Source organism: Ascaphus truei, chromosome 1 (genome assembly GCF_040206685.1).
Source record: "Ascaphus truei isolate aAscTru1 chromosome 1, aAscTru1.hap1, whole genome shotgun sequence".
NCBI classification, from domain to species: domain Eukaryota; kingdom Metazoa; phylum Chordata; class Amphibia; order Anura; family Ascaphidae; genus Ascaphus; species Ascaphus truei.
The window spans coordinates 197,511,806-197,539,136 of record NC_134483.1 but is presented as its reverse complement, the minus strand read 5'-3'; the positions used below and the strand labels follow the sequence as shown (position 1 = coordinate 197,539,136).

Below are 27,331 nucleotides of genomic sequence, written 5' to 3'. Positions count from 1 at the left end.
GAGGGTATTCTCATGGGGGGATGTGGAAGAGAGTGACTCAGGGGATTCACACAGGTTCAAGGAACACCGTTGGTGGGCCCCACTCTTTGAAGGTTATGTGGCCTAGATGGATCGTACGCGATTCCTTATCCGAAGGGAGGAGGTAGTCGATTTTTGGTGGGCCGAGGGAGAATTCACCCCTGAGCAGCGAGACAGGGAGCTGCAGGAACGGTGGTTTAAGATTGAGCACAGGGAGATAGAGCCCATGGGTCCCGACACACTGTCAGACCCTGTAGATCCTGACGAACCCCTGTCATGGGTGCTACCTGGGAGGGCAGGTAGGGCTGACCTGACTAGGATCAGTAGAGCGGAGCGGGCAATAATGGCTCGATATAAGTCTTCCCACGGGTTGGAGTACCCTTATGTCCCTGAACCCCTCATGGAGGAGATAGAAGAGAACAGAGAAAGGTGGCTTAGGGAAACTATCGAGATGTACCTAGTCAGTAAGGGAAGCGAAGTTACAGGAAGGATAGCAGAGGAAAGAATAGATCACCTGATGCGAGTGTGGAGTATAGGGAGGAATATACACAAACACAGGGTGACCTATAGGCCCGAGAGGGGACTGCCTAGGCACTATCATGTCACGGTCCTGGACATGGGTGGTTGAGAGGTTAAGAAACCTGACCCGAGTCACTATTATTAGGGGGTACTAAGGCATTATGCGGGCTCGTGGCTGCTGGTCGGGGCGGGCTTGGCGAATGTCACTGTGGTCAAATTTTTTGTTATATTGTACAACCTGTGGATGTTAACAATTATGTGTTATGTGTTACAGTGCGTCCTGGAAGAAGGTATGCAAATTTAGGTCCCAGCGAGGACGATGGGATTCACCAGGGGGAGAATGTAGCGGGCATGTAAAATGGCTAAAGTCATCTCTCCTGCTGACAGTAAGGCCTGGTAAGTTGTGGGCATGCCAGCAGTAATTATGGAGGTTTGCCCTCACACCCTGGTGGGGTGCCCTGTGTATGGATGGGAGTGGTCACAGGCTCTGACTCCATGGTTAGTGATGTCAGAGGTGTGTCAGTTCCAGAGTATACATAAGGCACAGCACTGTGTCTAAGAGTTAGTTCTGCCATAGTTCTGAGTAGTTCTGCTAAGTGGAGGAGGAGTTCTGAGAGGAGTAGAGTTATGTTATAGTAGCTGAGTAAGAAGACTGTGTCCAGGGACCTGGCACAGGGTAGAGACATCCCGGCTGGGATAGGGAATCCCTATTAAAGGAGAATTACACCTTTCAAAGGGAAGCACTGAATGATTATGAGTGGCTAGAGAAACTACTGCGAGGGGCAGCTAGCCCACCTCAAGCAATAAAGATGCTCTTAATTACCAACCCTCTCGTGTACATGTGTGGAGTGATTGTACAGAGAGGAGCACCACAGAGGAGTTCCTCGCCAGGACCATCCCCAAGTGACCGAAGGGACCCTGATGAGGTGGAGGCGCTGCACTGGAACTAGGTAGGACTCAGCACACTACCTCCGCTGCCTGTCTGGACGGGTTCTCCCCACACACCATCATGCGGGAGACTCAGGAGTCCTGTAGCCAACAGGTGCACCACCAGACACTACCACACCGTAATGGGGACCGGTAAGACCACAGGGGCCAATGTGAGATTGGGTGGGTCAGGCCGGTTCACAAAAACCGTTACATATATATATATATATATATATATATATACACACACACACACACACACACGTAGCGCACTTTCCCCCACCCCCTGGGAGATGTGTGGCTACGATGTGTGGGGTTCGGTGCGATACCTTTGGCTCGCAGGAAACCTGAGCCTCCGCTGCTGGGAGCCTGGGGTGCACCTGAGTGATGCTCGGTAGCGCCTCCACCTGTATGGGATTTTATTATGTAGAATAACCCTGTTACAGGACACATTAGGTATACACACTAGGGGGCCTATGCAGAGAGCAGCGCTATTTCGAAATTCGCCATTTTTTGGAGAAAATCGCGCAGAAAGCAGCAGAAAATGGCGAGTTCCGAAAAACGCGCCAATTTTTCTTTTCTATTTGTAAAACTCGCCTCGCGGCTGGCGAGAACCTCAATCTCGCCAGTTTTAAAAATATCCGTATGCAGAGAGGCGCGAACGGCATCTAGCGGCTGTTCGCGCCAATAAAATGGCGCGATTGTCTCCGTTTTGCCTCGCCAAAAAAAACTGCCGCTCGCGGCCATTGCAAAGGGGAAAAAAAAGGCGCGAATTTGTTTTAACACATTTCTGAAGCGCGCATCTCGCCAATTTAAACTCGCCACACGCATCCATGTTAAACATAGCAGAATTCGCACTTTTCTGCATATGGAGATTAAAACTCTCCAAAAAAGCTACTTTTTAATAAATTCGCCAATTTTAAAATTCGCTGCTCTCTGCATAGGCCCCTTGGTATGATAACGGTTTTACTGCAGGCAACCAAAAGATAAGATAACACATATATATACAGTCCCACCAACTTGGCCAAGCATGGTCTTACCCTCAAATACTTTGTTCCCCTCCATGGAGTCACAGTCCCCAAAGTACTGAGGGGCCCTTTGGCATCCAACCACCCTGGCGTCAACAAAGTAATACCCCACCCAATGTGTGGTACAGTGCTGCCCACTAAAGTGTTGGTTGGTGCATGTGCAGAGTTGAGTACCTGCCGGGTGATCCCACACCCGGGCTCGCTGAAGTCGCAATTATTGAATCCACGAATCCAAGGACGTCCTCCACAAAGCCTCCGCCTCTATGTTGGGTGGGTCCCGCGTGGATATTACCACCTCTAAGAGTCTCTGTGGTAGCAGCTGGGTGATCTGGTCCCAGATCAACAGAAACAGGATACAGCCGCGTCCTGGCTTTGTCGCTATGGTTTGGTTTTACAGGGGCAGTGTCCATATCTATACTCCCCGCCGTAACAGAGGTAAGCGCGACCAAGGGGGACCCTGTTATATAAGTATTATAATTTAAAAAAAATGATATAAAGAACAAATGAAACACTTACACAAGGTCACAATGAGCTCCCACGAGGAATTGAACCAGGTTCGCCTTCATTCAAAGTCAGTGCTTTCATTGTCAGTGTCTTTACTCACTGAGCCATTTTAACTACTCAAAAATAAAACATAGACAATATATAATCTAGTGAGTTGAATAAGAAAAGTAGAGAAGAGTAACAATCACTGCAAATCAAAGCGTGGAATGATCCCCTCACACTTCCAGATAAAAGGGATAAACACCAGAAATAAAGCATTGTTTCCCATTAAGTTCCACCTCTTGTAGCAGTCACAGGTAGGAGACAAAGGAAACACAAGGGGCGTATGGAAATGATAAAAACCTAATACACCAAATTCAAATGTGTGTCATTTTCCCGTTAACACTGATAATCACTGATTTTTAAAAAAATGAAATACAAACACTCTACAGAAAATACACTGATTTTACGAAAACAATACAAAGCGTAATCCCAAATAATGGTTATAGTCAGAGCTGTTCACTTAAAGGGAACTAACGGTTTCACTACAGCAGGGGTGGCCAACTGCCGTCCTCAAGGGTCACCAACAGGTCAGGTTTTAAGGATATTCCTGCTTCAGGGCAGCAGAGTAAAAATAATGATGCAATTTTGGCTCCAGGTATATAGACTTCACGGATCCATGTTCCAAATCCTGACATTCTGAGCCTCTGGGATAGAATAAAATGGCTACTAGGGTTTGTTGTAGAAACCACAGAATCCATAAGAAATATCTCAATTGCTGCTTGTGATTGTGCTGTCCCTTTAAATGGCCTCAGCTGTCTGGGGCAGGGGAGGCAGGAGTTTTGCCAGACCTGATTGGCTGTGAGACAGTATATCACGTGACAAGCTCAGAGCCTGATCTTTAGCTTGTCCATAGTTAAGAGAATTTATTAGGAGGGCAGATTCACAGCCTGATATAGAGCAGGATGGTGATACTGGGGTACTGGGACATCCGAGGGGTGAGTCACTGTGGGGAGATAATACTACAGTATAGGTTGTTACTGGGAGGATGGGGTAATGCTGTATGGGGGATATGGTGAGGGTGTAATATTGATGTATGGAAATAAGGGGGGTAATGTAGTTGGGGAGGAGGGGGCAATATTGAAATTATGGGGGTATATGGGAAGAGGATAATATTGATTGGAATGGGGAGAGTATACTGGGAGGAGGTGGGTAATGAAGTATGGGGAGAGGGTAGCATTGAAGGAATTTGGGGAGAATGGTATACAGTGCTATTGAAGGTACAGAGAGGAGGGAGGTAATGAAGCTATGGGGTATATGGGGAGGAAGGGGTAATACTGAATGGTTGAGGAGTATACTGTGAGGAGTAATGAAGGTTTAGTGGGTACACTGGGAGGAGGGGGTAATATTGAAGTATTATCCATTCTCTACCTCTCCTTTTTCTCTTCATCCTGTAGCTGGCTCACTCCATCCGTCTCCTGCTAGAATACACGGGGACCCTGTATGAGGAGAAACTATATGTGACTGGTGACGGTGAGTGCATCACACGTGTGGGGTAGCAGACAGTGCCATGTTTTGTGACTCCCTTAACCACTCTGCTCTATGCACCATTGGTATCGCTACGGCCTCCTGCCAGGACCCCTGGAAGGGGTTAAGCAGTCTGTTTGTGGAGTATTTTCTCTCCTATTTGGTGTGGATTAGTTTATATACACCCACCTCCTCCCTGCATCAGTGTCTTGCTGAAAGCTGTTACTGCGCCTGACTTCAATATAGATGGGTGATGGGGCAGAGAATTTCTGAAAGATTCACACACTAATTCTGATAACTTACTTTTACAGAGAAAGCAGAGTTGTGACTGTATAAATAAAAGTAGTTTGTACTATCGTGCTTTAACCTGACGGTAGTAGATGCATGGATCAGCCTTCCAGCTGTGAGTGCAAATGCATTGATAACTTGCATGTGGTGTGACACTATTACACTATAGCTGGCACTCACTGAGCTGTGATGCAGGGTAAGAGTATCACACCCCAATCTTGCGTTAATTGGTGTCCATCAGTGGCCATTAATGCCACATCAGGAGTGTTACAACGCATTGCGGCTTAATGATTCCCAGCCTATGTATTTTAGAACCTGTAACAGTGTGTACACACAGTGCCACCCTCTGTGCAGTGTGTGCCACTCCCTGTGTGCAGTGTATCGGTGTCACACAGATTCATCTCTTCCTTAGCCCCAGATTATGACCAGAGCCAGTGGCTGGACGAGAAGGAGAAGCTGGGACTGGACTTCCCCAATGTACAAGTGACCCCAGGGAGGGGTGGTGGGCTATGGGGAAGTGGGTGGGGGATATGGAGGGGAATTTTATTTCCCTAGTGTAAAAGTGGTCTAATACCTCCTAAATTGGTGGGATGATTCAGTTTGTAGACTGTGGGAGGTTGGAGGGGAATCCCATTTCCTGAGGGGTGATACTAGTTACCCTCTCCTCCTGCAGTTGCCGTACCTGTTGGACGAAGATGTGAAGCTGACACAGAGTAACGCCATCCTGCGCTACATTGCACGCAAACATGGACTGTGTAAGAATCTGCCCACAGTGTCCGAGTAATACCCCTTGAGGGATGTCTCTTTCCTGCACCCAATTAAAGGGTTAGCCGTTTTCAGCTAAATTTGCAAGTTGACATAATTTTGGAATTTTGACTGAAAATAGCCCATTTGCAGCTTCAGCACATCCAGAAACGGCCCCCAAGTCTTTCTAGCTCTTCCGCCCCCTCCCCCCCATATTGAATCTTCCTCTCCCATTGAGTTTCTCTTTTCCCACCTACCAGGTGGGGAGTTGGAGGGGGAGAAGCTCCGTGTGGATCTGATGGAGAACCAGGTCATGGATTTTCGGCGGGACCTTGTCACGATTGCCTATAACCCCCTGTTTGTGAGTCTGAGGGCTGGAGAGATATTTGGGGGTGGAGGTCAAATTAGGTTTAGTGACAATAACATATTTCCAACCCCCCCCCCCAGGAGACCCTGAAGGAACCATACCTGGAGAAGTTGCCTGTCACTCTAGCAAGATTTTCTCGCTTCCTTGGAGACGGAACTTGGATTGCAGGAGAAAAGGTGCCCCTCTCCCCCTCAAGCACCCCATCTCTTCACTCATGCTAGCTCTCTCCTCTCCCTACTACATCCTATCATCTCTTGCGTCTACTTCTCCCCATCTGCATTCTCTCCTCCTCCTCCTGGGTTTGGCAGTGCCAGATGATGCCTTGACGTACTGTCAGGGGGTCACACCAGGGTGTGGAGGAGAGATCCTGACTGCCTCCAATCTCCTCCCCCTCCCCCAGATCACCTTTGCTGACTTCCTGATGTACGATGTTTTGGATCAACACCGAATGCTGAAACCAACGTGTCTGCAAAACTTCACGAACTTACAGGATTTCCTAGCCCGAATTGAGGTGACTTTCACCCCAGAACTGTCTTATTATCCCCATTATGGCTGTCTTGTTGGCATCCCTCAGCTGTCATCCCATGGCAGGGGTATCTGTGCATACTACAGGCGGTCTGTTACCATCAGGGCTCCTTCAGCCTCCACTCTAGCTGGACACGAGGTCAGTAAGTATGTGGGTATAATGGTTGAGGGTGGACTGATGTCTGCTGTGCTGAGTCCAGGAATGGCTTATTCTGTACAGCTCGTAATGACTAATGAGGTATTTTCCTGTAATTATTCACATTACTTGGTTGTCACAAGGGGGGAGATTTGGAATCTGGTTTTCTCCCATAATTAGGAAGCTCATTAACATAGTCGTTAAGCTGATATATCCTTTCTTCCTCTCCCAGGCTTTGCCTCCTGTTGCTGCGTATATGAAGACCCCTCACTTCATGAAGACACCGATCAACAACCGTATGGCAGCGTGGGGCAACTGCAAATAAGGGGTCCTGTATATCTCCCTCGTGTACTCTCCTCCCCCTGTTATGCTTTTTGTATGACCCTGCCTGACCCTGATTTGGGTCTCCCAGTGTTTTCTCCCCCATACTATTTATTCCTGTAGAAAGATTTCAATAAAGTTGCATTTTTCTGATCATTTTGTCCATGTATGTATCTTTATTTATATAGTGCCCACAATGTACTTGGCACTTTCTTAAAGAGACTACAGTACAGGAAATTATTATACAATAAGTGAAACAAACAATAGGAAAGGAAATCCCTTGCCCGAGAGCTTACAATCTAAGTGGAATGTTGGGAAACCTACAGAGACGGCAGGTGAGGGAGGTAAGTGCAGTAGATGGTAGTCGTTGGTAAGAGTGACTGTGGGCATAAGACAGTAGCCATGAGCTGGTCTATTGGAATGCTTCATTTAACAGGTGGGTTCTAAAGTTTGACTTGAAGGTGGTGAGACGAGGTGGTTGGTATATACAGTGTCAGGGAGTTCCATAGGTATGAAACAGTGGGAGAGAGAGCAGTATCCAGGAGAGGGATTAAAGGAGAAGAGCAGAGACGGTGTAAGAGTGAAATTCTAGCAGCAGAATTTTGGATAGGTTGCAAAGGAGAGTTGTGACTCGACCTACATGGGGTGCCATTTCTGACTGAAAACAAAAGGGATGGGGAACCTATCCTATACACAAGGGCTTACATAACTACTCACAAGGAGATCCCATTACTTCAGCTCTAACAGGAATTTAAGCTTCCCCCCTCTGTTTAGCCTAGCATGCCACAATATGCAGGCAGAAACGTGGTGGGGCTTACCTTCTTCTGAATAATCATGGCACCATGTGGTAGAGTAGGGGTGGTACACTGTGTGAGCCAATAGTCAACCCCTTAAGGCCCTAGAAATACCAATGTAGCTTACACACTCTCATTTACCAGTAGATGTTGTCCCCAACATCCTATAACCAGATGATGGATATGCTTGAACATAGCATGATATACGTCCCTGCACAATACATTGTGACAGCATCATGCATTTCTTATCACACGCTATACACTGATTGAAACAGTACTGTGAACAAACTGCCACAGAAATCAGTGTATATAACATTTGTGCATATGCATTGGTAACTCCTAGTAATGCTATACTTACACCACACAGAAACTGGGCATGTGGCAGTACCTTACTGTGGAGAGCATGTTCGGTTCTTTGGACCTGCCACCTTTACCATTGTCCGTGGACACCCCATTCGTATCCCGCACATCAGGAGTCTCAGGTCCCCCTGCATGGTCCTCGGGGAGAGCTTTAACCTCGAGGACTGAGTAACCATCACCTGTATGAGAGACGGTGGGTCCTCTAGAGGGACCTTGAGAACCCTGATTAGTTGCCTGATGAGAAGGGGTGTGGCTGGATATATCCCTTGGTTGGTAGTTACCACCTCCTCGTGAATGAGAACCTGAGTTATATCTCCCTCTTCTCCTGTAGTTATAACTTTGTGTCCGTTTCCAGACCCTCACTTTATTAGTGGCATAGTCCTCCTTATCACGGTTGAGTTTACTATCCTTTCTATCAATAACTTCTTTCTCAAAAGTGGTAACTCTCTTAGTTGTTTTTTCATCAAATTCTTTAAATTCCTCAGTGTAACAATAAAGTTTCAATAAAACTTGAATAGTGGAGGCGCATGCGCGAGAGTAAGACGGATGGCAGCATAAGCCTTGAGCTCCATCCCTCACCCCCGATAAAACACTAATAAATCATGCAGAACAGACCTTCGGCACTCCTAACCACCCTAACACAGGCATTAAAACTGTAGGGATGGCACCGATGCAGGCAAAGAAAAAAAAAGAGGGAGATCTCCGCAAATATCTGGGGCCGATCGAGCTCATGGAGCGCGGCAGCAACAATGGCGCCAGATTCGAATGCAGATTCAGAATCAGAGCGGGATGAAGACACAGCTGAGGGCCCGGAGCAATTACCGTTCCGCCGCTGCGATTTTGAGCGGCTATACAGGGACATGAAAGCCCTTATTCACCTCGAAATGCAAGATCTAAAAAAATAGGTGCAAGGACTTGGCAAACGCACTGGTGTACTGGAGGAGAAAGTGGTAACCAACTCAAAACTTATCAAAAAAGCGGACAAACGCTCCACATATCTCCAAGCACAAATTAATGAATTGGCGGAGAGACAGGAGGACGCAGAGAACAGGGACCGCCGTAATAACATCAGAGTGCGCGGTATCCCTGAGGCCATCACTGATGTGGAGGACTTCATCTCCTGATGGCTGGCGGAGCTGCTCCCTGACTGTCCGGCTAACGAGCGAATTATGGATCACTGTCACCGAGCCCTACGAAGCAAGCCAGCGGCGACAGAGCAGCCGAGAGATGTAATTGCCCGGCTGCAACACTTTCGCACCAGGGATGCCATTCTCCAGAAGGCCAGAGTGGCAGGAGCCTGCAGATTTGAAGATGTCACTATGCAGCTCTTTCAGGATCTCTCCCCGCTCACCTTATCCAGGAGAAGGAAACTCCAGCCCATCACCAAAACACTGAGGGACCGAGCCATCAGATATAGATGGACCTTTCCGTTTGGCCTTTTGGTCATCCGAAACGGAAAGGCCATCTCCATGAAGGAGATAGAAGAGGGGGACGAGTCTCTGCAGAAGCTGGGGGTCAGAGAGAGCCCTTGCGGGGAAAAGCCCAGGGACGCGGACTGGCAGGTGGTACGGGCAGCAAGAGAAAGTCGGGACGATATCACCTGAGGGCCTGCCCAAATTCTTTTATCTCCCCTGGAGATACCTCATGGTTGGAGGCCAGTTAATAAAGTTGAAGTTAACCCCTAAGTTGTCTTCCCCTATTTTTAACCCCTTGAACGAGGAATGGAGATCCTGCTGATCAATTTGCTGCCTCCAGACTCCGTGTACCCCGTGGTGTGGCCCCGCAACCCTCACAGTCACTCCTACAAGAAAAGCTAAACAAAAATCGGAAACCCCTACCTGCATGCATCATGGCGGCTCAAGGTGGAACGCATGCTGCCCATCATGGCGAAGGTACACGATCTGGAACACGAGGCGGCATCACGGAAGTGCAGCATACTTCGGCGGGAGAGCTGGGGGAGTGGCGACCTCTTCCGCGGGCTCCAGGTAAGAAAATGGCGTCCCCCGGAACAACGTCACCGGAAGTGAGCGGGACGCCATCTTGGAGGAGGCAGGGGAGAATTCAATAATGACGTCATCACGGAGCGCCAAACCCCGTCCGGTCTCACGAGAAGAGAGGCAGGAACAAAAAACCTGGCAATGGGGAAGGAGGAGCGCCAGGATCACCGAGAAGATGAGATCCCCTGACCGACACCAGTCAAGAGGGAAAGAAGAGATGACAGCACCCTGCAGCATGTCGCGAAGAGAGACCACGCGCCGCCGCTCATGCAGAGAACAGGGAGCACCAAGACAGCTGCTGAACCAATAAACATTGTTTTCACACAAACACTTCTTTGCGAACAATCATTCCCCTCGTGTCCGGGCCCCTAAAACAAATAAATACTACTAGACTTGAGAGGTCGGGAGGGACATAAAGACAAATAGATAAACCCCAATAGCAGAATCCTAGGAATAGGGGGAGGGGAGGAGGAAAGGGAAGAGGAGAGAAGGTCACATAATGTGAAAGGCTTTAATAGCCCAGGGAAACGCAAACTAGCCATGGCGGACTACAAAAAAACAGACCCCGACATAGTTTTACTACAAGAGACACACTTCTCTAAATCCAGCTCCCCGAAATATATAGACTATAGATTTAAGACTTGGTTCTCAGCCTCAGCCAGTAAAAAAAAAAGAGGAGTAGCCATACTGCTTCATAACCGTTTGCCTTTTGCGGTTAAGACCATCAAAAAAGACAACAACGGACGATTTCTGATTATTATCGGTGAAATACAAGGTCAGCCGATCACATTGGCAAACGTTTACGCCCTGAGCGAAGGTGCAGAGGCTTTCCTAGAAAGGTTCTTCTCCGTCCTCCAGAGGATAGCGCAGGGCTACGTAGTACTCGGGGGCGACTTTAACCAGACACTAGATCCGGTAATGGATAGATGCACCCCGAGCGGTAAAACTAATTCGAAGGTCAGACAAACCTGGAACAGGGGGCTGAGAACCAATAATCTCTTAGAAATATGGCGTGAACAGCATCGACATGACAAAGGATTTACATTTTACTCCCACCCACACGATAGATACAGTAGGATAGACTACCTCTTTGTATCTAGCAGAATGGTTTCTCAGATCTCCCACTCGGGCATCCACGATATTTCGTGGTCAGATCACGCGCCGATAGAGCTTTGGTGCTCGGATTTTATTCTTGACAGACCAGGAGCGAACTGGAAACTCAATGAAGTTTTACTAAAAATCCCCGAAATTTCACAAAAAGTGGGGGATAGAATCAGGGAATACTTTCAGGAGAATATGGGAAGCGTGACTTCACAAGCTACCCTATGGGAAGCCCATAAGGCAACTCTGAGAGGAGAGCTCATAGGGATCGCAAGCAGGCGGAAGAGGGAGTAGGACAAAAAAATTAATCAGTTACAAGCAGAATTGGCAGTCCTTTCAGCCCTACATAAAGATAGCAAAAATGCAAGGACCCTTAAGGAGTTGCTAGACACCAAAACTAAACTTAATATCTTGCTAGCCTCCCGTGCTGAGAAGGAGCTGACATGGTCCAAGCGGAATTTTTTTGAAAAAGCAAACAGGCCAGATACCTTACTTGCCAACAAATTACGAGACAGAAACCAAGTCTCCCAAATTCAGACAATTCGAACAGAGCAGGGGGATCTAACCTCTGACCCTAAAAAAATTGTAAATGAATTTAAAACATATTACGAAACCCTATATGATGGGGCAAAGGTGGCACATACGCCAACCACAAAAGACCGACTAAAGACGTTCTTAACAGAGGCTCAGTTACCAAAAGTGACCAGAGAGGAGAGGGACGCACTACAGGCAGACTTTACTATAGAGGAAATCCTAGAGGTAATGAAGTCATTGAAAGCAACCAAGGCCCCGGGCCCTGATGGCTTTTCCAATCTCTATTATAAGAAATTCCGCAATTTATTAGCTCCTCACCTCCTAAAACTGTGTAATTCCTTTCTGGATGGTGCCCCCATCCCGGGCTCGATGCTCCAGGCGTCTATCTCTGTGATCCACAAACAGGGAAAGGACCCAGCGGACTGTAAAAGCTATAGACCCATCTCATTGATAAACTCAGACACAAAAATCTTTTCCAAACTACTAGCTAACCGCCTTAATCAGGTGTTGCCCAGGTTGGTCCATCCTGATCAAGTAGGGTTCATATGTGGTCGACAAGCTGCAGATAACACCAGACGGATTATAGATCTAATTGATTTGGCACAAAAAAAACACATCCCGTCTATGGTGCTCAGTCTAGACGCAGAAAAAGCATTCGACAGAATTGACTGGCCCTACCTGAGAGTGACGCTGGGAGCATTCGGCTTGGGTGGTAGAATGGTGGAGGCAATTCTCGCTCTGTATCAGGGACCGACGGCGAAGGTCAGGCACCAGGGCTTCCCCTCGGGTGAATTCCTGATTAAGAGCGGCACCAGACAAGGCTGTCCTCTATCACCCCTCCTCTTTGCGCTATGCATTGAACCCCTGGCGGCGCACATCCGCCTCAGCCCGAACATAGCAGGAATCCAAATTACTGAACAGCCACATAAAGTGGCCCTGTACGCTGATGACGTGATACTCACATTATCACAGCCCCTCACCTCTCTGCCGAATGTCTTTCAATTACTGGGGGAATTTAACGTGATATCGGGGTTCAAAATTAACCAGGCAAAATCAGAAGCCCTGAATATCAACCTACCTAAGGCCACCGAGAAACTGATCACGGTGAACTTTGATTTCAAATGGCAAACCTCCTCTATTAACTACCTAGGGATAAATATCACAAAGCAATCGGGCACCCTATATAATGCAAATTACCCCAGACTGATACGGACACTGAAGGAAGATCTCCGTAAATGGGCAGGGTACAATATATCCTGGATTGGTAGGATCCAGTCTCTAAAAATTAATCTCCTTCCTAGAATACTGTACCTATTTCAGACCCTACCGGTCCCTATAATTAGGGAAGATATCCTTCGGTTACAGTCCGCAATGGTGAAGTTCGTCTGGGGTAATAAAACCCCCCGCATCAAAACTAGCACAATGGTTAAGCCCACAACAAGAGGAGGGTTGGCGGTACCTTGCCTGTTATCGTATTTCAGAGTGGCCCAATTAACCCAAATTATCCAGTGGCACACCCACCCTAGTCTGAGGCGGTGGGTGGAACTGGAGGCGGCTTGCTGTGCCCCAGTGGCACTGCAGGACCTGATCTGGCTTCCAAACAAGGTGCGCAAAACCTTCAGTCACCCGCTCTCCACGATTGACAGCTCATTAACAGTATGGGACAAGAGCAAATATAAGTTCATCCTAACGAGACAACACTCCTTGATGACCCCAATTCTGGGGAACCCTGATTTCGCTCCGGGCCTGCAGAAGCAAGATTTCACTATCTGGACACAGAAAGGCTACACATGCCTTCTACACCTGGAGGGTAGAATATCAATAAAACCTTTTGAGCAAATTAAATCAGAACAAACAGTACCAAATTCAGAATTTTTTAGATACCTCCAGCTAAGGGCTTTCTATGATAAATTCCCCATCCGCGCTCAACAGACTAATTTTGAACAGCTCTGTTCTAGAGGAACAGGAACCAAGGGACTCATCTCTGTGATGTATAAAGCGGTAGTCTGCCCGACCCCCTGACGCCGACGTGACACTTAGTTACAGAACCAGATGGGAGAGAGGTCTAGGGGAAACACTAGATGACGAGGACTGGGACTATATTATCTTAGCAGTAGCTAAGAGTTCAATCTGCACGACATTAAAGGAGAACGCGTATAAGGTCCTGATGAGGTGGTACTTGACCCCGCTACGATTATCAAAGTTTGTCACGGGTTACCCCCCATTGTGCCCCAAACAATGTGGGGAACAGGCAGACTTGCTGCACATGCTGTGGGGTTGCACCAAGATACTTCCAATATGGGAAGACATCAGGAATTGGCTCCAGAGAATTCTCGATTGCACGATCCCTTTGGACCCCTGGTTGTTTCTGCTGGCCAGACGCACCCCGGGGCTAAACAGGTCGGAGCATAAATTAATTGCACATTTTGCAACTGCCCTGAGGTGCGAAATTGCAGCATTGTGGAAGCAGCCTGAGATACCCAATATCCCACAAATCAGAAATAGAATTTGGCATGTTTGTCGGATGGAGCAGTTAACGAGTCTGGTTAACGACACCGGCACAAATTTCCTAAAAGTCTGGGCGCCCTGGTTAGCCCTGAACGATATCCATGGGATCAATACCTCCAAAATAATGCTTTAATAGCTCTAGACGCGTTTTCCTTGGATGGGTGTGGATGATTAGGTGATCCATAATAGAGACGGGAGGTGGGTCGCAGGATGACTAGTCAGTGTCTGTAGTACCCGCCCGAAGACATTCGAGAACAGTAGGCGAGAAACTATCCCGGGACCTAGTAGAGCTGAGTTCCCTCATGAGAACCCAGAGGTCTCGGAATTATCTGCGGCAGCAACCCCCCCCCCCTCTCCACCTCCCCCCCCCTCCCTACCTCTCCCCTGTTGTATCCTCGTCGAAAGTCTGGTTTGTCTGTTAGTCTCCCCAGTATGTCCGTTATGAGTATCAATACTAAATGAGTTGACGTGAGTACCCTTATATACGACATTGGGTTGGTAGATATTGTCATGATTGTACCATGCACTCAATAAAAACTTCTTTGGTTGAAAAAAAAAACTTGAATAGTCTCAATCTCTGACTCCAATTTCTTTACTTTAGTGTCTCTAAAATCTATTAAAAGTTTCATCAATGAGAATGAACACTTGTCTAGTGTTTCATTCCGTTCCCTGGTAAAATCTGCATTAGTTTCAAATGTGGGGGATTTGGTCACCCTTAAACCTCTTGGGATAATCTTGCGGTCTACATAATCCTGTAAGGAATATGCATCCCACCAATGTCTCATCTCATCCTTCATTAAGGTTTCTAATTTAAAAAAGTTTCCCTTAATATCAATTTTACTATCAGTTTCCATACAGTCTTCAATTACTGTTGAAGAGATGAGTCCACTCCTTCTGGAGTACCTCTCTTTGGCTGATTGCATCATAGTGAACGGCTCTTAGTTAATTCCCTCTTCTAACTGAGAAGGCTGCTGCTTAAACAGGTTAAATATCTAAGACAAACAAAACAATAAAGCAGCGCCTAGTGAGTGTGAGTAAAATAATTAGGATGTATTGAATATGTGCTAATATAAAAAATACTAAACTAAGTGCCTAAACTAATATAGTGAATAAACAGTATATATCCTATATATGATATAATACTGTGATGAGTGATACCATACACATTAGATACAATTACAAATATATATATGAAAGGAAATAAATAAATATAATGAAGAGGGTTTCAAGGCAGTAGTCCAATGATGAAAAATAAAGGTTGGTTTTGGGGGTCTCCGGCTGCTCTCAGGGGGATAAACCACATCTGAAAGGAATCTGCAAAAAGGAGAGAGGAGAGAGCGCACGCCCCATAGTGTAAAACCGTAAATTTATTGAGGGGAAGGGGAGGGGGGGGGGGGTAAAAAATGCACTCACAAGTGTACAAGTATTAAAAGCATATCGTGATCATAATCACCACCATCCGGTAACTGTATTGATGCTGTAGAAGACCCTCGGTCCCAAAGATGGATGAACCACACGGTTGCAAGTGTTCCTGGGTAGGTGGATGGTTAGGTGACAAGTTCCAAAGATCCCAAGGAAAAACAGCTTTGCTCGCGGGTCTCTGTGGTGTCCGGCGCTCGAGTAGATTTCATCCTGCGCTCCGTGATGACATAGTGTCTGTGCGTCTACGGGATGACGCTCCCTGACGCGTTTCGTCTCACACGGGTGACTTTTTCAAAGGGTAGTGGGGAAGAGTGATATGTCCGCATATATATACCCTAATGGTTCCGTGGTAGACCCTACAGACAGCTGAATGTGATAATAAAGGTAATCGGAGCCAAATTGGCTCCTAATGACACTAAGGAATCAATATTCTAAGGGGCATGCAAGGCTATTACTATATATGGATACTATACTCAGTATATTAACACAGTGTACAATGACAAAAGGCACAATACAATACAAAACTAATATGACAATATCTAAGAAATATATAAATATTTCATTACAAAACTGTAAGCTGATATTATATATAAACAATGCTATATATATAAAACCGAAGTGGTTTCAAAATAGCTACTAAGTACCAATAGATATGAAACATAGTATAATAGAACACAAAAATAGGAAACTTATAATGCCATAGAACATGCCTAAAGAGAAATCCTAAATGAATAATATTATCAAATTTGGCATTTTGCCTAAACTATAATTTAAACAGAAAATCCCTATAATAGAAAATTATGATAATATTGGTATATATTGACATAGATATTAAAATTCTACATACAAAGGAAAAAACAACAATGTATGAATGGTGAAGGAGGTAAGTGACTCAAATATAATACCAATTATATAGTGTCCCAAATACAGACACAATGAATCTAAATGAATAAATGTATATTATTCTATGTGCAATAGGACTCTTAACTATTTGTGACTATAAAATAATATAATTATATATTAATAATGTATTAATGATTTTATAAATGATGGTGCGGGCCCTAGTGTGAAAGAATTGTGTATATTTACTCTAAAATAACATTGTGTATAAAAGATTGATTCCATAAACCAATGTGTAAGAAGAAGAATTCAAAGAACCTGAAATAATGTATATGTAATTTATATGTAAATGAAAATAAATTGAATTGAATGACCATTCCAAGATCAGGAGGATCTGGGTGGGATTCAGACAAATGATGGTGGAGGATAACAGAGGGAGCAGATGAAAAAGGAGAGGTGTCCACGGGAAGAACTAGACCAATGTACTAACATCCAAGCATTCATTTAATCCACCAGGGGTCAAGGTACCCAACTGGTGGATCCAGAATGTTTCCCGCCTGCAGAGGGTCTTGAATCGATCACCCCCCAGAGTACAAGGAGAAATTGTCTCAAGTCCCATGATAGTCATGGATTTTGGGTCCTGACCATGGTTCAATTTAAAATGTCGTGAGACACTATGGGAATTTAAACCTTTGATCACATTTCTCCTATGTTCCAGGAAGCGGGTTCCAAGTGACCTGGTGGTGCGGCCAACATATTGTTGACCACATCCACACTGTATCAGGTATACAATATATGTACTTAGACAGTTAATAGAAGTAGTAATAGAATGTATAGTTCCTCTGCTGGCAGAACAGAACTGGGATTTGATAAGAAGGTGTCTACAGGTTTTACACCGACTACGTCCCCATTGATGATTGCCCAAGGGACCCATACGAACCGGGGCTTTGGATGTACTAGCTGACCTCAGTTTAGTGGGAGCCACAATGCTCTTGATATTTCTGGCCTTCCTGTAAACTATAGCAGCTTTCTCTGGCAGAGTAGATTTTAGATGGGGATCACACCTGAGGATGCTCCAATGATTTCTCAAAATTTTATTAATAGATCTAAAAGACTGATTAAATGTGGTTATAAACCTTACCGAAGATGGTCCAGTCTTAGTGGGTTCAATTGGAGCATCATAACTCAAACGCACCCCTCCATCGGATTTGATTTTAGATTTGTTCAATAAAACTGACCTCTCCATAGAACTGGCTTTGCTGAGGGAGTCGGAGACCAGATCCGGATCATAGCCTTTGGATATGAATTTATCACCAAGTAATTTGGACTGACTGGCAAAATCAATATCCCTGGTACAGTTCCTACGTAACCTGTGGAACTGGCGAAGGGGGACATTGTCAAGCCATTGTTTGTGGTGATTGCTGGACGCATGAACATAACTGTTGACAGAGACTGACTTGAAGTGCGTGGTTGTGATAATGTTAGAGTCTGAGTCTGCAGTTAGGACTAAATCAAGAAATACAATGGAATCTGCATCAATTTCAAAATACTGTGAAGTGGAGCAGTGCTGTATTTTGGTGAAATTGCGACGCCAACCCATATCCCGTTGCGGGGTCACGTGACCGGTTTCTCCCATCCGGAGTTGCTGTGTGGAGAGATCTGCATCCGGTTCACATCGTGAGTGGTCGTGGCACCCTGTGAGAGCCCTGCTGGTCGGTGGCTGAGAGACTCTGGGACTCCATTGAAGAGCTGTTTGGCGTGTGAGCAGAGCAGGACAATCCCACAGCTGGCGAATGAGTATACTCATTACATGCTTTTTATTCACATAGGTTTGTGAGTTTACATCTATAATTTAGGACTGGTTATTAAATGTTTTATTTCATATTACACTTGGATCAGGCGCTTTCTTTCTTGTCTTTCTGTAGATTCACTGGGAGGTCGTTGGTTCCTTGCAGAGAGCAGCCGGTATCCAGAGTTTTGTGTCACTATTTTTCTACACAGGACTATTTTTCTTTTTATTGAATCAACCCACTTTTTTGATTTTTTATGCCACATGGTTTTGGTTTATAATATATATAAGGCATTTTTTTATCATTCAGTCAATAGCTCACACTAATATAGTTATATAATTGTATAATTGTGTATTTATTATTTATTATTATAATTTATTATATTTATAATTTACAAATTTTATAGATACTTATTATCTCTGACATCTAATTGATCTATAGATGTATATATTTGGATAACCATCTAAATATCATCTGGTGTTGAGGGAGACATTATCTGAGGGGCGCAGTTTTTTCTTTGTGTGTGTATATATATATATATATATATATATATGTGTGTATATATATATATATTTCTCAAACCGTTGTATGCGAGTCTGTTTGTCCTGTCCCTAGGGGCAATCACATTGGACCTTTGGCCTGTCACTCCACCTCAGGCCAATGAGATGGCTCCCTTGGCCCGCCCGCCCCCGCACACCTCTCATTGGTCGGTCACTCACACGCACACACACACACACACACACCCTCTGGCCCTCCTTAACGGCTGCCCGCCCTTGACCACCCACCCTCTCACCCCTCAACGGCTGTCCGCCCTTGCTCGCCCACTCTTGCCCACCCACCCTCACCCATCCACCCTCGCACCCCTCCGCCCTTCCCGGCGCTGGCCTGCAACAACGGAACCACCCCCTATCTCCACTCCGCGGGACCTCACAAAGATCACCCTCTCTCCCGGCGCTCACCCTCTCCCCCGGCGCTCACCTTCTCTCCTGGCGCTCACCCTCTCCCCCGGCGCTACCTCCCAAAGACTGCTCCCACCTCTCCCCACCCCCCCAAGAGCATGCTCTCTCCGCTCTCTAATAACACAGGTCTAGAGGCCGCGCCCCCAGCTCACCATCCCCGAGAGCGCTCCTCCGGCTCTCTCAGTCGAGAGCTGTATGGGCCGGCTGCCCACACCACCTCCTCATCTGAGTGTCTCAGCTCCGCCTTGCCGGGGGGAACGGAGACCGCCGAGGAACCCGAGGAGGAGGAGGGCGGCCGGTACCCGGAGGAAGAGGAGGAGCGCTGCCCTGTGCAAGGTAAGGAACGCAGGGGAAGGGATCTTTCACGCAACATACCGGCCCTGCCTTTCACCCCCACCCCGGCCCTGCCTTTCACCCCCGGCCCTGCCCTTCACCCCCCCACGGCCCTGTCCTTCACCCCCCCCGGCCTTGCCCTTCACCCCCCGTGGCCCTGCCCTTCACCCCCCCTTTGACCCTGCCCTTCACCCCCTCTTCGGCCCTGCCCTACACCCCCCCCTTCGGCCCTGCCCTTCCCCCCCCAGTCCTGCCCTTCACCCCCACCCACAACCTCCCAGCCCTTCACCCCCACCCTCCCATCCCTTCACCCCCACACACCCTGCCCTTCACCCCCACCCCCCTGCCCTTCACCCCCACCCTCCCTGCCCTTCACCCCCAGCCTCCCTGCCCTTCACCCCCACCTTCCCTGCCCTTCACCCCCACCCTCCCTGCCCTTCACCCCCACCCTCCCTGCCCTTCCCCCCCACCCTCCCTGCCTTTCGCCCCTCCCTGCCCCCCCTCCCTGCCCTTCGCCACTTCCCTGCCCTTCGCCCCTTCCCTGCCCTCCCTCCCTCCCTGCCCTTCGCCCCCTACCTGCCCTTCGCTCTTAGCCCCCTCCCTGCTCTTCGCCCCCTCCCTGCCCTTCGCTTCCTCCCTGCCCTTCGCCCCTTCCCTGCCCTTCGCCCCCTCCCTGCTCTTCGCCCCATCCCTGCTCTTCGCCCCTTCCCTGCCCTTCGCCCCCTCCCTGCCCTTCGCCCCCTCCCTGCCCTTCGCCCCTTCCCTGCTCTTCGCCCCCTCCCTGCTCTTCGCCCCCTCCCTGCCCTTCGCCCCCTCCCTGCTCTTCGCCCACTCCCTGCCCTTCGCCCCCTCCCTGCCCTTCGCCCCCTCCCTGCCCTTTGCCCCTACCCTTTGCCCCCTCCCTGCCCTTTGCCCCCTCACCCCCTCCCTGCCCTTCGCCCCCTCCCTGCCCTTCGCCCCCTCCCTGCCCTTCACCCCCTACCAGCCCTTTGCCCCTACCCTTCGCCCCCTCCCTGCCATTTGCCCCCTTGCCCCCTCCCTGCCCTTCACCCCTCGCCCCCTCCCTGCCCTTTGCCCCTCACCCCATCCCTGCCCTTCGCCCCCTCGCCCCCTCCCTGCCATCGCCCCCTCCTAGCCCTTCGCCCCCTCCCTGCCTTTTGCCCCCTCCCTGCTCTTTGCCCCTTTGCCCCCTCCATGCCTTTCGCCCCTGCCCTTCGTCCCTTCCCTGCCCTTCGCCCCCTCCCTGCCCTTCGCCCCCTCGCCCCATCCCTGCCCTTCGCCCGCCCCTCCCTGCCCTTCGCCCACTCCCTGCCCTTCGCCCCCTCCCTGCTCTTCGCCCCCTCCCTGGTCTTCGCCCCCTCCCTGCCCTTCGCCCACTCCCTGCCCTTCGCCCCCTACCTGACCTTCGCCCCCTCCCTGCTTTTTGCCCCCTCCATGCCCTTGGCCCCCTCACCCCCTCCCTGCCCTTCGCCCCCTACTTGCCCTTCGCCTCTACCCTTTGCCCCCTCCCTTCCATTTGCCCCCTTGCCCCCTCCCTGCCCTTCGCCCCCTCGCCCCCTCCCTGCCCTTCGCCCCCTCGCCCTCTTCCTGCCCTTCGCCCTTTTCTGCCCCCTCCCTGCCCTTTGCCCCTCACCCCATTCCTGCCCTTCACCCCCTCGCCCCCTCCCTTCCATCGACCCCTCCCTGCCCTGCGCCCCCTCCCAGCCCTTCGCCCCCTCCCTGCCTTTTGCCCCCTCCCTGCCCTTTGCCCCTTTGCCCCCTCCCTGCCCTTTGCCCCTGCCCTTCGCCCCTTCGCCCCCTCCCTGCCCTTTGCCCCCTCCCTGCCCTTCGCCCCCTCGCCCCATCCCTGCCCTTCGCTCGCCCCTCCCTGCCCTTCGCCCCCTCCCTTCCCTTCGCCCCCTCGCCCCCTCCCTGCCCTTTGCCCCTTCGCCCCCACCCTGCCCTTCGCCCCTTCCCTGCCCTTCGCCTGCCTTTCGCCCCCTCCCTTCCCTGCACCCCCTTGCCCCCTCCCTGCCCTTCGCCCCTTCGACCCCTCCCTGCCCTTTGCCCCTTCACCTGCCTTTCACCCCTTCGCCCCCTCCCTGCCCTTCGCCCCCTCCCTGCCCTTCGCCCCCTCGCCCCCTCCCTGATCTTTGCCCGCCCCTCCCTGCCCATCGCCCCCTCCCTTCCCTTTGCCCCCTCCCTTCCTTCGCCCCCTCGCCCCCTCCCTGCCCTTTGCCCCTTTGCCCCCTCCCTGCCCTTCGTCCCTTCCCTGCCCTTCGCCTGCCTTTCGCTCCCTCCCTTCCCTTCACCCCCTTGCCCCCTCCCTGCCCTTCGCTACCTCCCTGCCCTTCACCCCTTCGCCCTGCCTTTCACCCCTTCGCCCCCTCCCTGCCCTTTGCCTCCTCCCTGCCCTTTGCCCCCACCCTGCCCTTCACCCCCTCTCCCCCCTACCTGCCCTTCACCCCCTCTCCTCCCTCCCTGCACTTCGCCCCCTCTCCTCCCTTCCTGCACTCGCCCCCTCCCCCCCCTCCCTGCCCTTCGCCCCCTACCCCTCCACGCCCCTCGCCCCTCCACCCCTCCACGCCCCTCGCCCCAGCAATCACGGGCAACGCCGGGTATATCAGCTAATATATATATATATATATATATATATATATATATATATATATAAACACACACACACACATGTAGCGCACTTTCCCCCTCCCCCTGGGAGATGTGTGGCTACGATGTGTGGGGTACGGTGCGATACCTTTGGCTCACAGGAAACCTGAGCCTCCGCTGCTGGGAGCCTGGGGTGCACCTGAGTGATGCTCGGTAGCGCCTCCACCTGTATGGGAGTTTATTATGTAGAATTACCCTGTTACAGGACATATACTGTAAGGAATACACACTTGGTATGATAACGGTTTTACTGCAGGCAACCAAAAGATAAGGTAACACATATATATACAGTCCCACCAACTTGGCCAAGCATGGTCTTACCCTCAAATACTTTGTTCCCCTCCATGGAGTCACAGTCCCCAAAGTACTGAGGGGCCCTTTGGCATCCAACCACCCTGGCGTCAACAAAGTAATACCCCACCCAATGTGTGGTACAGTGCTGCCCACTAAAGTGTTGGTTGGTGCATGTGCAGAGTTGAGTACCTGCCGGGTGATCCCACACCCGGGCTCGCTGAAGTCGCAATTATTGGATCCACGAATCCAAGGATGTCCTCCACAAAGCCTCCGCCTCTATGTTGGGTGGGTCCCGCGTGGATATTACCACTTCTAAGAGTCTCTGTGGTAGCAGCTGGGTGATCTGGTCCCAGATCAACAGAAACAGGATACAGCCGCGTCCTGGCTTTGTCGCTATGGTTTGGTTTTACAGGGGCAGTGTCCATATCTATACTCCCCCGCCGTAACAGAGGTAAGCGCGACCAAGGGGGACCCTGTTATATAAGTATTATAATTTTAAAAAATGATATAAAGAACAAATAAAACACTTACACAAGGTCACAATGAGCTCCCATGAGGAATTGAACCAGGTTCGCCTTCATTCAAACTCAGTGCTTATTGCTTATCATTGTCAGTGTCTTTACTCACTGAGCCATTTTAACTACTCAAAAATAAAACATAGACAATATATAATCTAGTGAGTTGAATAAGAAAAGTAGAGAAGTGTAACAATCACTGCAAATCAAAGCGTGGAATGATCCCCTCACACTTCCAGATAAAAGGGATAAACACCAGAAATAAAGCATTGTTTCCCATTAAGTTCCACCTCTTGTAGCAGCCACAGGTAGGAGACAAAGGAAACACAAGGGGCGTATGGAAACGATAAAAACCTAATACACCAAATTCAAATGTGTGTCATTTTCCCGTTAAAACTGATAATCACTGATTTTTTTTAAATGAAATACAAACACTTTACAAAAAATACACTGATTTTACGAAAACAATACAAACCGTAATCCCAAATAATGGTTATAGTCAGAGCTGTTCACTTAAAGGGAACTAACGGTTTCACTACAGCAGGGGTTGCCAACTGCCGTCCTCAAGGGCCACAAACAGGGCAGGTTTTAAGGATATTCCTGCTTCAGGGCCGCAGAGTAAAAATAATGATGCCATTTTGGCTCCAGGTATATAGACTTCACGGATCCATGTTCCAAATCCTGACATTCTGAGCCTCTGGGATAGAATAAAATGGCTACTAGGGTTTGTTGTAGAAACCACAGAATCCATAAGAAATATCTTAATTGCTGCTTGTGATTGTGCTGTCCCTTTAAATGGCCTCAGCTGTCTGGGGCAGGGGAGGCAGGAGTTTTGCTACACCTGATTGGCTGTGAGACAGTATATCACATGACAAGCTCAGAGCCTGATCTTTAGCTTGTCCATAGTTAAGAGAATTTATTAGGAGGGCAGAGTCACAGCCTGATATAGAGCAGGATGGTGATACTGGGGTACTGGGACATCCGAGGGGTCAGTCACTGTGGGGAGATAATACTACAGCATAAGTGGTTACTGGCAGGATGGGGGTAATGCTGTATGGGGGATATGGTGAGGGTGTAATATTGATGTATGGAAATAAGAGGGGTAATGTAGTTATGGGGAGGAGGGGGTAATATTGAAGTTATGGGGGTATATGGGCAGAGGATAATATTGATTTGGAATGGGGGGAGTATACTGGGAGGAGGTGGGTAATGAAGTATGGGGAGAGGGTAGCATTGAAGGAATTTGGGGAGGATGGTATATAGTGCTATTGAAGGTACAGAGAGGAGGGAGGTAATGAAGCTATGGGGTATATGGGGAGGAAGGGGTAATACTGAATGGTTGAGGAGTATACTGTGAGGAGTAATGAAGGTTTAGGGGGTACACTGGGAGGAGGGGGTAATATTGAAGTATTATCCATTCTCTATCTCTCCCTTTTCTCTCCATCCTGTAGCTGGCTCACTCCATCCGTCTCCTGCTAGAATACACGGGGACCCTGTATGAGGAGAAACTATATGTGACTGGTGACGGTGAGTGCATCACACGTGTGGGGGTAGCAGACAGTGCCATGTTTTGTGACTCCCTAAACTACTCTGCTCTATGCACCATTGGTATCGCTACGGCCTCCTGCCAGGACCCCTGGAAGGGGTTAAGCAGTCTGTTTGTGGAGTATTTTCTCTCCAGTTTGGTGTGGATTAGTTTATATACACCCACCGCCTCCCTGCATCAGTGTCTTGCTGAAAGCTGTTACTGCGCCTGACTTCAATATAGATGGGTGATGGGGCAGAGAATTTCTGAAAGATTCACACAATAATTCTGATAACTTACTTTTACAGAGAAAGCAGAGTTGTGACTGTATAAATAAAAGTAGTTTGTACTATCGTGCTTTAACCTGACAGTAGTAGATGCATGGATCAGCCTTCCAGCTGTGAGTGCAAATGCATTGATAACTTGCATGTGGTGTGACACTATTACACTATAGCTGGCACTCACTGAGCTGTGATGCAGGGTAAGAGTATCACACCCCAATCTTGCGTTAATTGGTGTTCATCAGTGGCCAGTAATGCCACATCAGGAGTGTTACAACGCATTGCGGCTTAATGATTCCCAGCCTATGTATTTTAGAACCTGTAACAGTGTGTACACACAGTGCCACCCTCTGTGCAGTGTGTGCCACTCCCTGTGTGCAGTGTATCGGTGTCACACAGATTCATCTCTTCCTTAGCCCCAGATTATGACCAGAGCCAGTGGCTGGACGAGAAGGAGAAGCTGGGACTGGACTTCCCCAATGTACAAGTGACCCCAGGGAGGGGTGGTGGGCTATGGGGAAGTGGGTGGGGGATATGGAGGGGAATTTTATTTCCCTAGTGTAAAAGTGGTCTAATACCTCCTAAATTGGTGGGATGATTCAGTTTGTAGACTGTGGGAGGTTGGAGGGGAATCCCATTTCCTGAGGGGTGATACTAGTTTCCCTCTCCTCCTGCAGTTGCCGTACCTGTTGGACGAAGATGTGAAGCTGACACAGAGTAACGCCATCCTGCGCTACATTGCACGCAAACATGGACTGTGTAAGAATCTGCCCACAGTGTCCGAGTAATACCCCTTGAGGGATGTCTCTCTCCTTCCCCCAATTAAAGGTTTAGCCATGTTTAGCTAAATTTGCCCGTTGATATAATTTGGGAATTTTGACTGAAAATGGCTCATTTGCAGCTTCAGCACATCCAGAAACAGCCCCCAAGTCTTTCTAGCTCTTCTGCGCCCCCACCCCCCATATTGAATCTTCCTCTCCCATTGAGTCTCTCTTTTCACACCTACCAGGTGGGGAGTTGGAGGGGGAGAAGCTCCGTGTGGATCTGATGGAGAACCAGGTCATGGATTTTCGGCGGGACCTTGTCACGATTGCCTATAACCCCCTGTTTGTGAGTCTGAGGGCTGGAGAGATATTTGGGGGTGGAGGTAAAATTAGGGGGAGTGACATTAACATATTTCCAACCCCCCCCCCAGGAGACCCTGAAGGGACCATACCTGGAGAAGTTGCCTGTCGCTCTAACAAGATTTTCTCGCTTCCTTGGAGACGGAGCTTGGATTGCAGGAGAAAAGGTGCCCCTCTCCCCCTCAAGCACCCCATCTCTTCACTCAAGCTAGCTCTCTCCTCTCCCTACTACATCCTATCATCTCTTCTACTTCTCCCCATCTGCATTCTCCCCTCCTCCTCCTGGGTATGGCAGTGCCAGATGATGCCTTGGCGTACTGTCAGGGGTCACACCAGGGTGTGGAGGAGAGATCCTGACTGCCTCCAATCTCCTCCCCCTCCCCCTCCCCCAGATCACCATTGCTGACTTCCTGATGTACGATGTTTTGGATCAACACCGAATGCTGGAACCAACGTGTCTGCAAAACTTCACGAACCTACAGGATTTCCTGACCCGAATTGAGGTGACTTTCACCCCAGAACTGTCTTATTATCCCCATTATGGCTGTCTTGTTAGCATCCCTCAGCTGTCATCCCATGGCAGGGGTATCTATGCAAACTACAGGATGTCTGTTACCATCAGGGCTCCTTCAGCCTCCACTCTACCTGGACACGATTGCAGTAAGTATGTGGGTATAATGGTTGAGGGTGGACTGATGTCTGCTGTGCTGAGTCCAGGAATGGCTTATTCTGCACAGCTCGTAATGACTAATGAGGTATTTTTCTATAATTATTCACATTACTTGGTTGTCACATGGGGGAAGATTTGGAATCTGGTTTTCTCCCACAATTAGGAAGCCCATTAACGTAGTCATTAAGCTGATATATCCTTTCTTCCTCTCCCAGGCTTTGCCTCCTGTTGCTGCGTATATGAAGAGCCCTCACTTCATGAAGACCCCGATCAACAACCGTATGGCAGCATGGGGCAACTGCAAATAAGGGTCCTGTATATCTCCCTCGTGCACTCTCCTCCCCCTGTTACGCTTTTTGTATGACCCTGATTTGGGTCTCCCAGTACTTTCTCCCCCATACTATTTATTCCTGTAGAAAGATTTCAATAAAGTTGCATTTTTCTGATCATTTTGTCAATGTATGTACATCTTTATTTATATAGTGCCCACAATGTACTTGGCACTTTCTTAAAGAGACTACAGTACAGGAAATTATTATACAATAAATGCAACAAACAATAGGAAAGGAAATCCCTTGCCCGAGAGCTTACAATCTAAGTGGAATGTTGGGAAGCTTACAGAGACGGCAGGTGAGGGAGGTAAGTGCAGTAGATGGTAGTCGTTGGTAAGAGTGACTGTGGGCATAAGACAGTAGCCATGAGCTGGTCTATTGGAATGCTTCATTTAACAGGTGGGTTCTAAAGTTTGACTTGAA

General features: G+C 48.7%; 2 protein-coding genes across 2 annotated transcripts; both read left to right on the top strand.

Moving 5' to 3' along the window:
• Positions 1–3,843: 3,843 nt before the first annotated feature.
• On the top strand, positions 3,844–6,939 carry LOC142470076 (glutathione S-transferase Mu 4-like). The gene is made up of 8 exons (XM_075577007.1): positions 3,844–3,973; positions 4,433–4,508; positions 5,203–5,267; positions 5,464–5,545; positions 5,795–5,895; positions 5,982–6,077; positions 6,302–6,412; positions 6,795–6,939. The coding sequence occupies exons 1-8, from the start codon at positions 3,941–3,943 to the stop codon at positions 6,885–6,887; spliced, it is 657 nt and encodes a 218-aa protein (XP_075433122.1). The 5' UTR covers positions 3,844–3,940; the 3' UTR covers positions 6,888–6,939.
• A 16,930-nt stretch (positions 6,940–23,869) lies between these two features.
• Positions 23,870–27,025, top strand: LOC142470072 (glutathione S-transferase Mu 5-like). Its single transcript, XM_075576993.1, has 8 exons — positions 23,870–23,964; positions 24,428–24,503; positions 25,199–25,263; positions 25,460–25,541; positions 25,792–25,892; positions 25,978–26,073; positions 26,299–26,409; positions 26,792–27,025. The coding sequence occupies exons 1-8, from the start codon at positions 23,932–23,934 to the stop codon at positions 26,882–26,884; spliced, it is 657 nt and encodes a 218-aa protein (XP_075433108.1). The 5' UTR covers positions 23,870–23,931; the 3' UTR covers positions 26,885–27,025.
• The last annotated feature ends 306 nt before the right edge of the window (positions 27,026–27,331 follow it).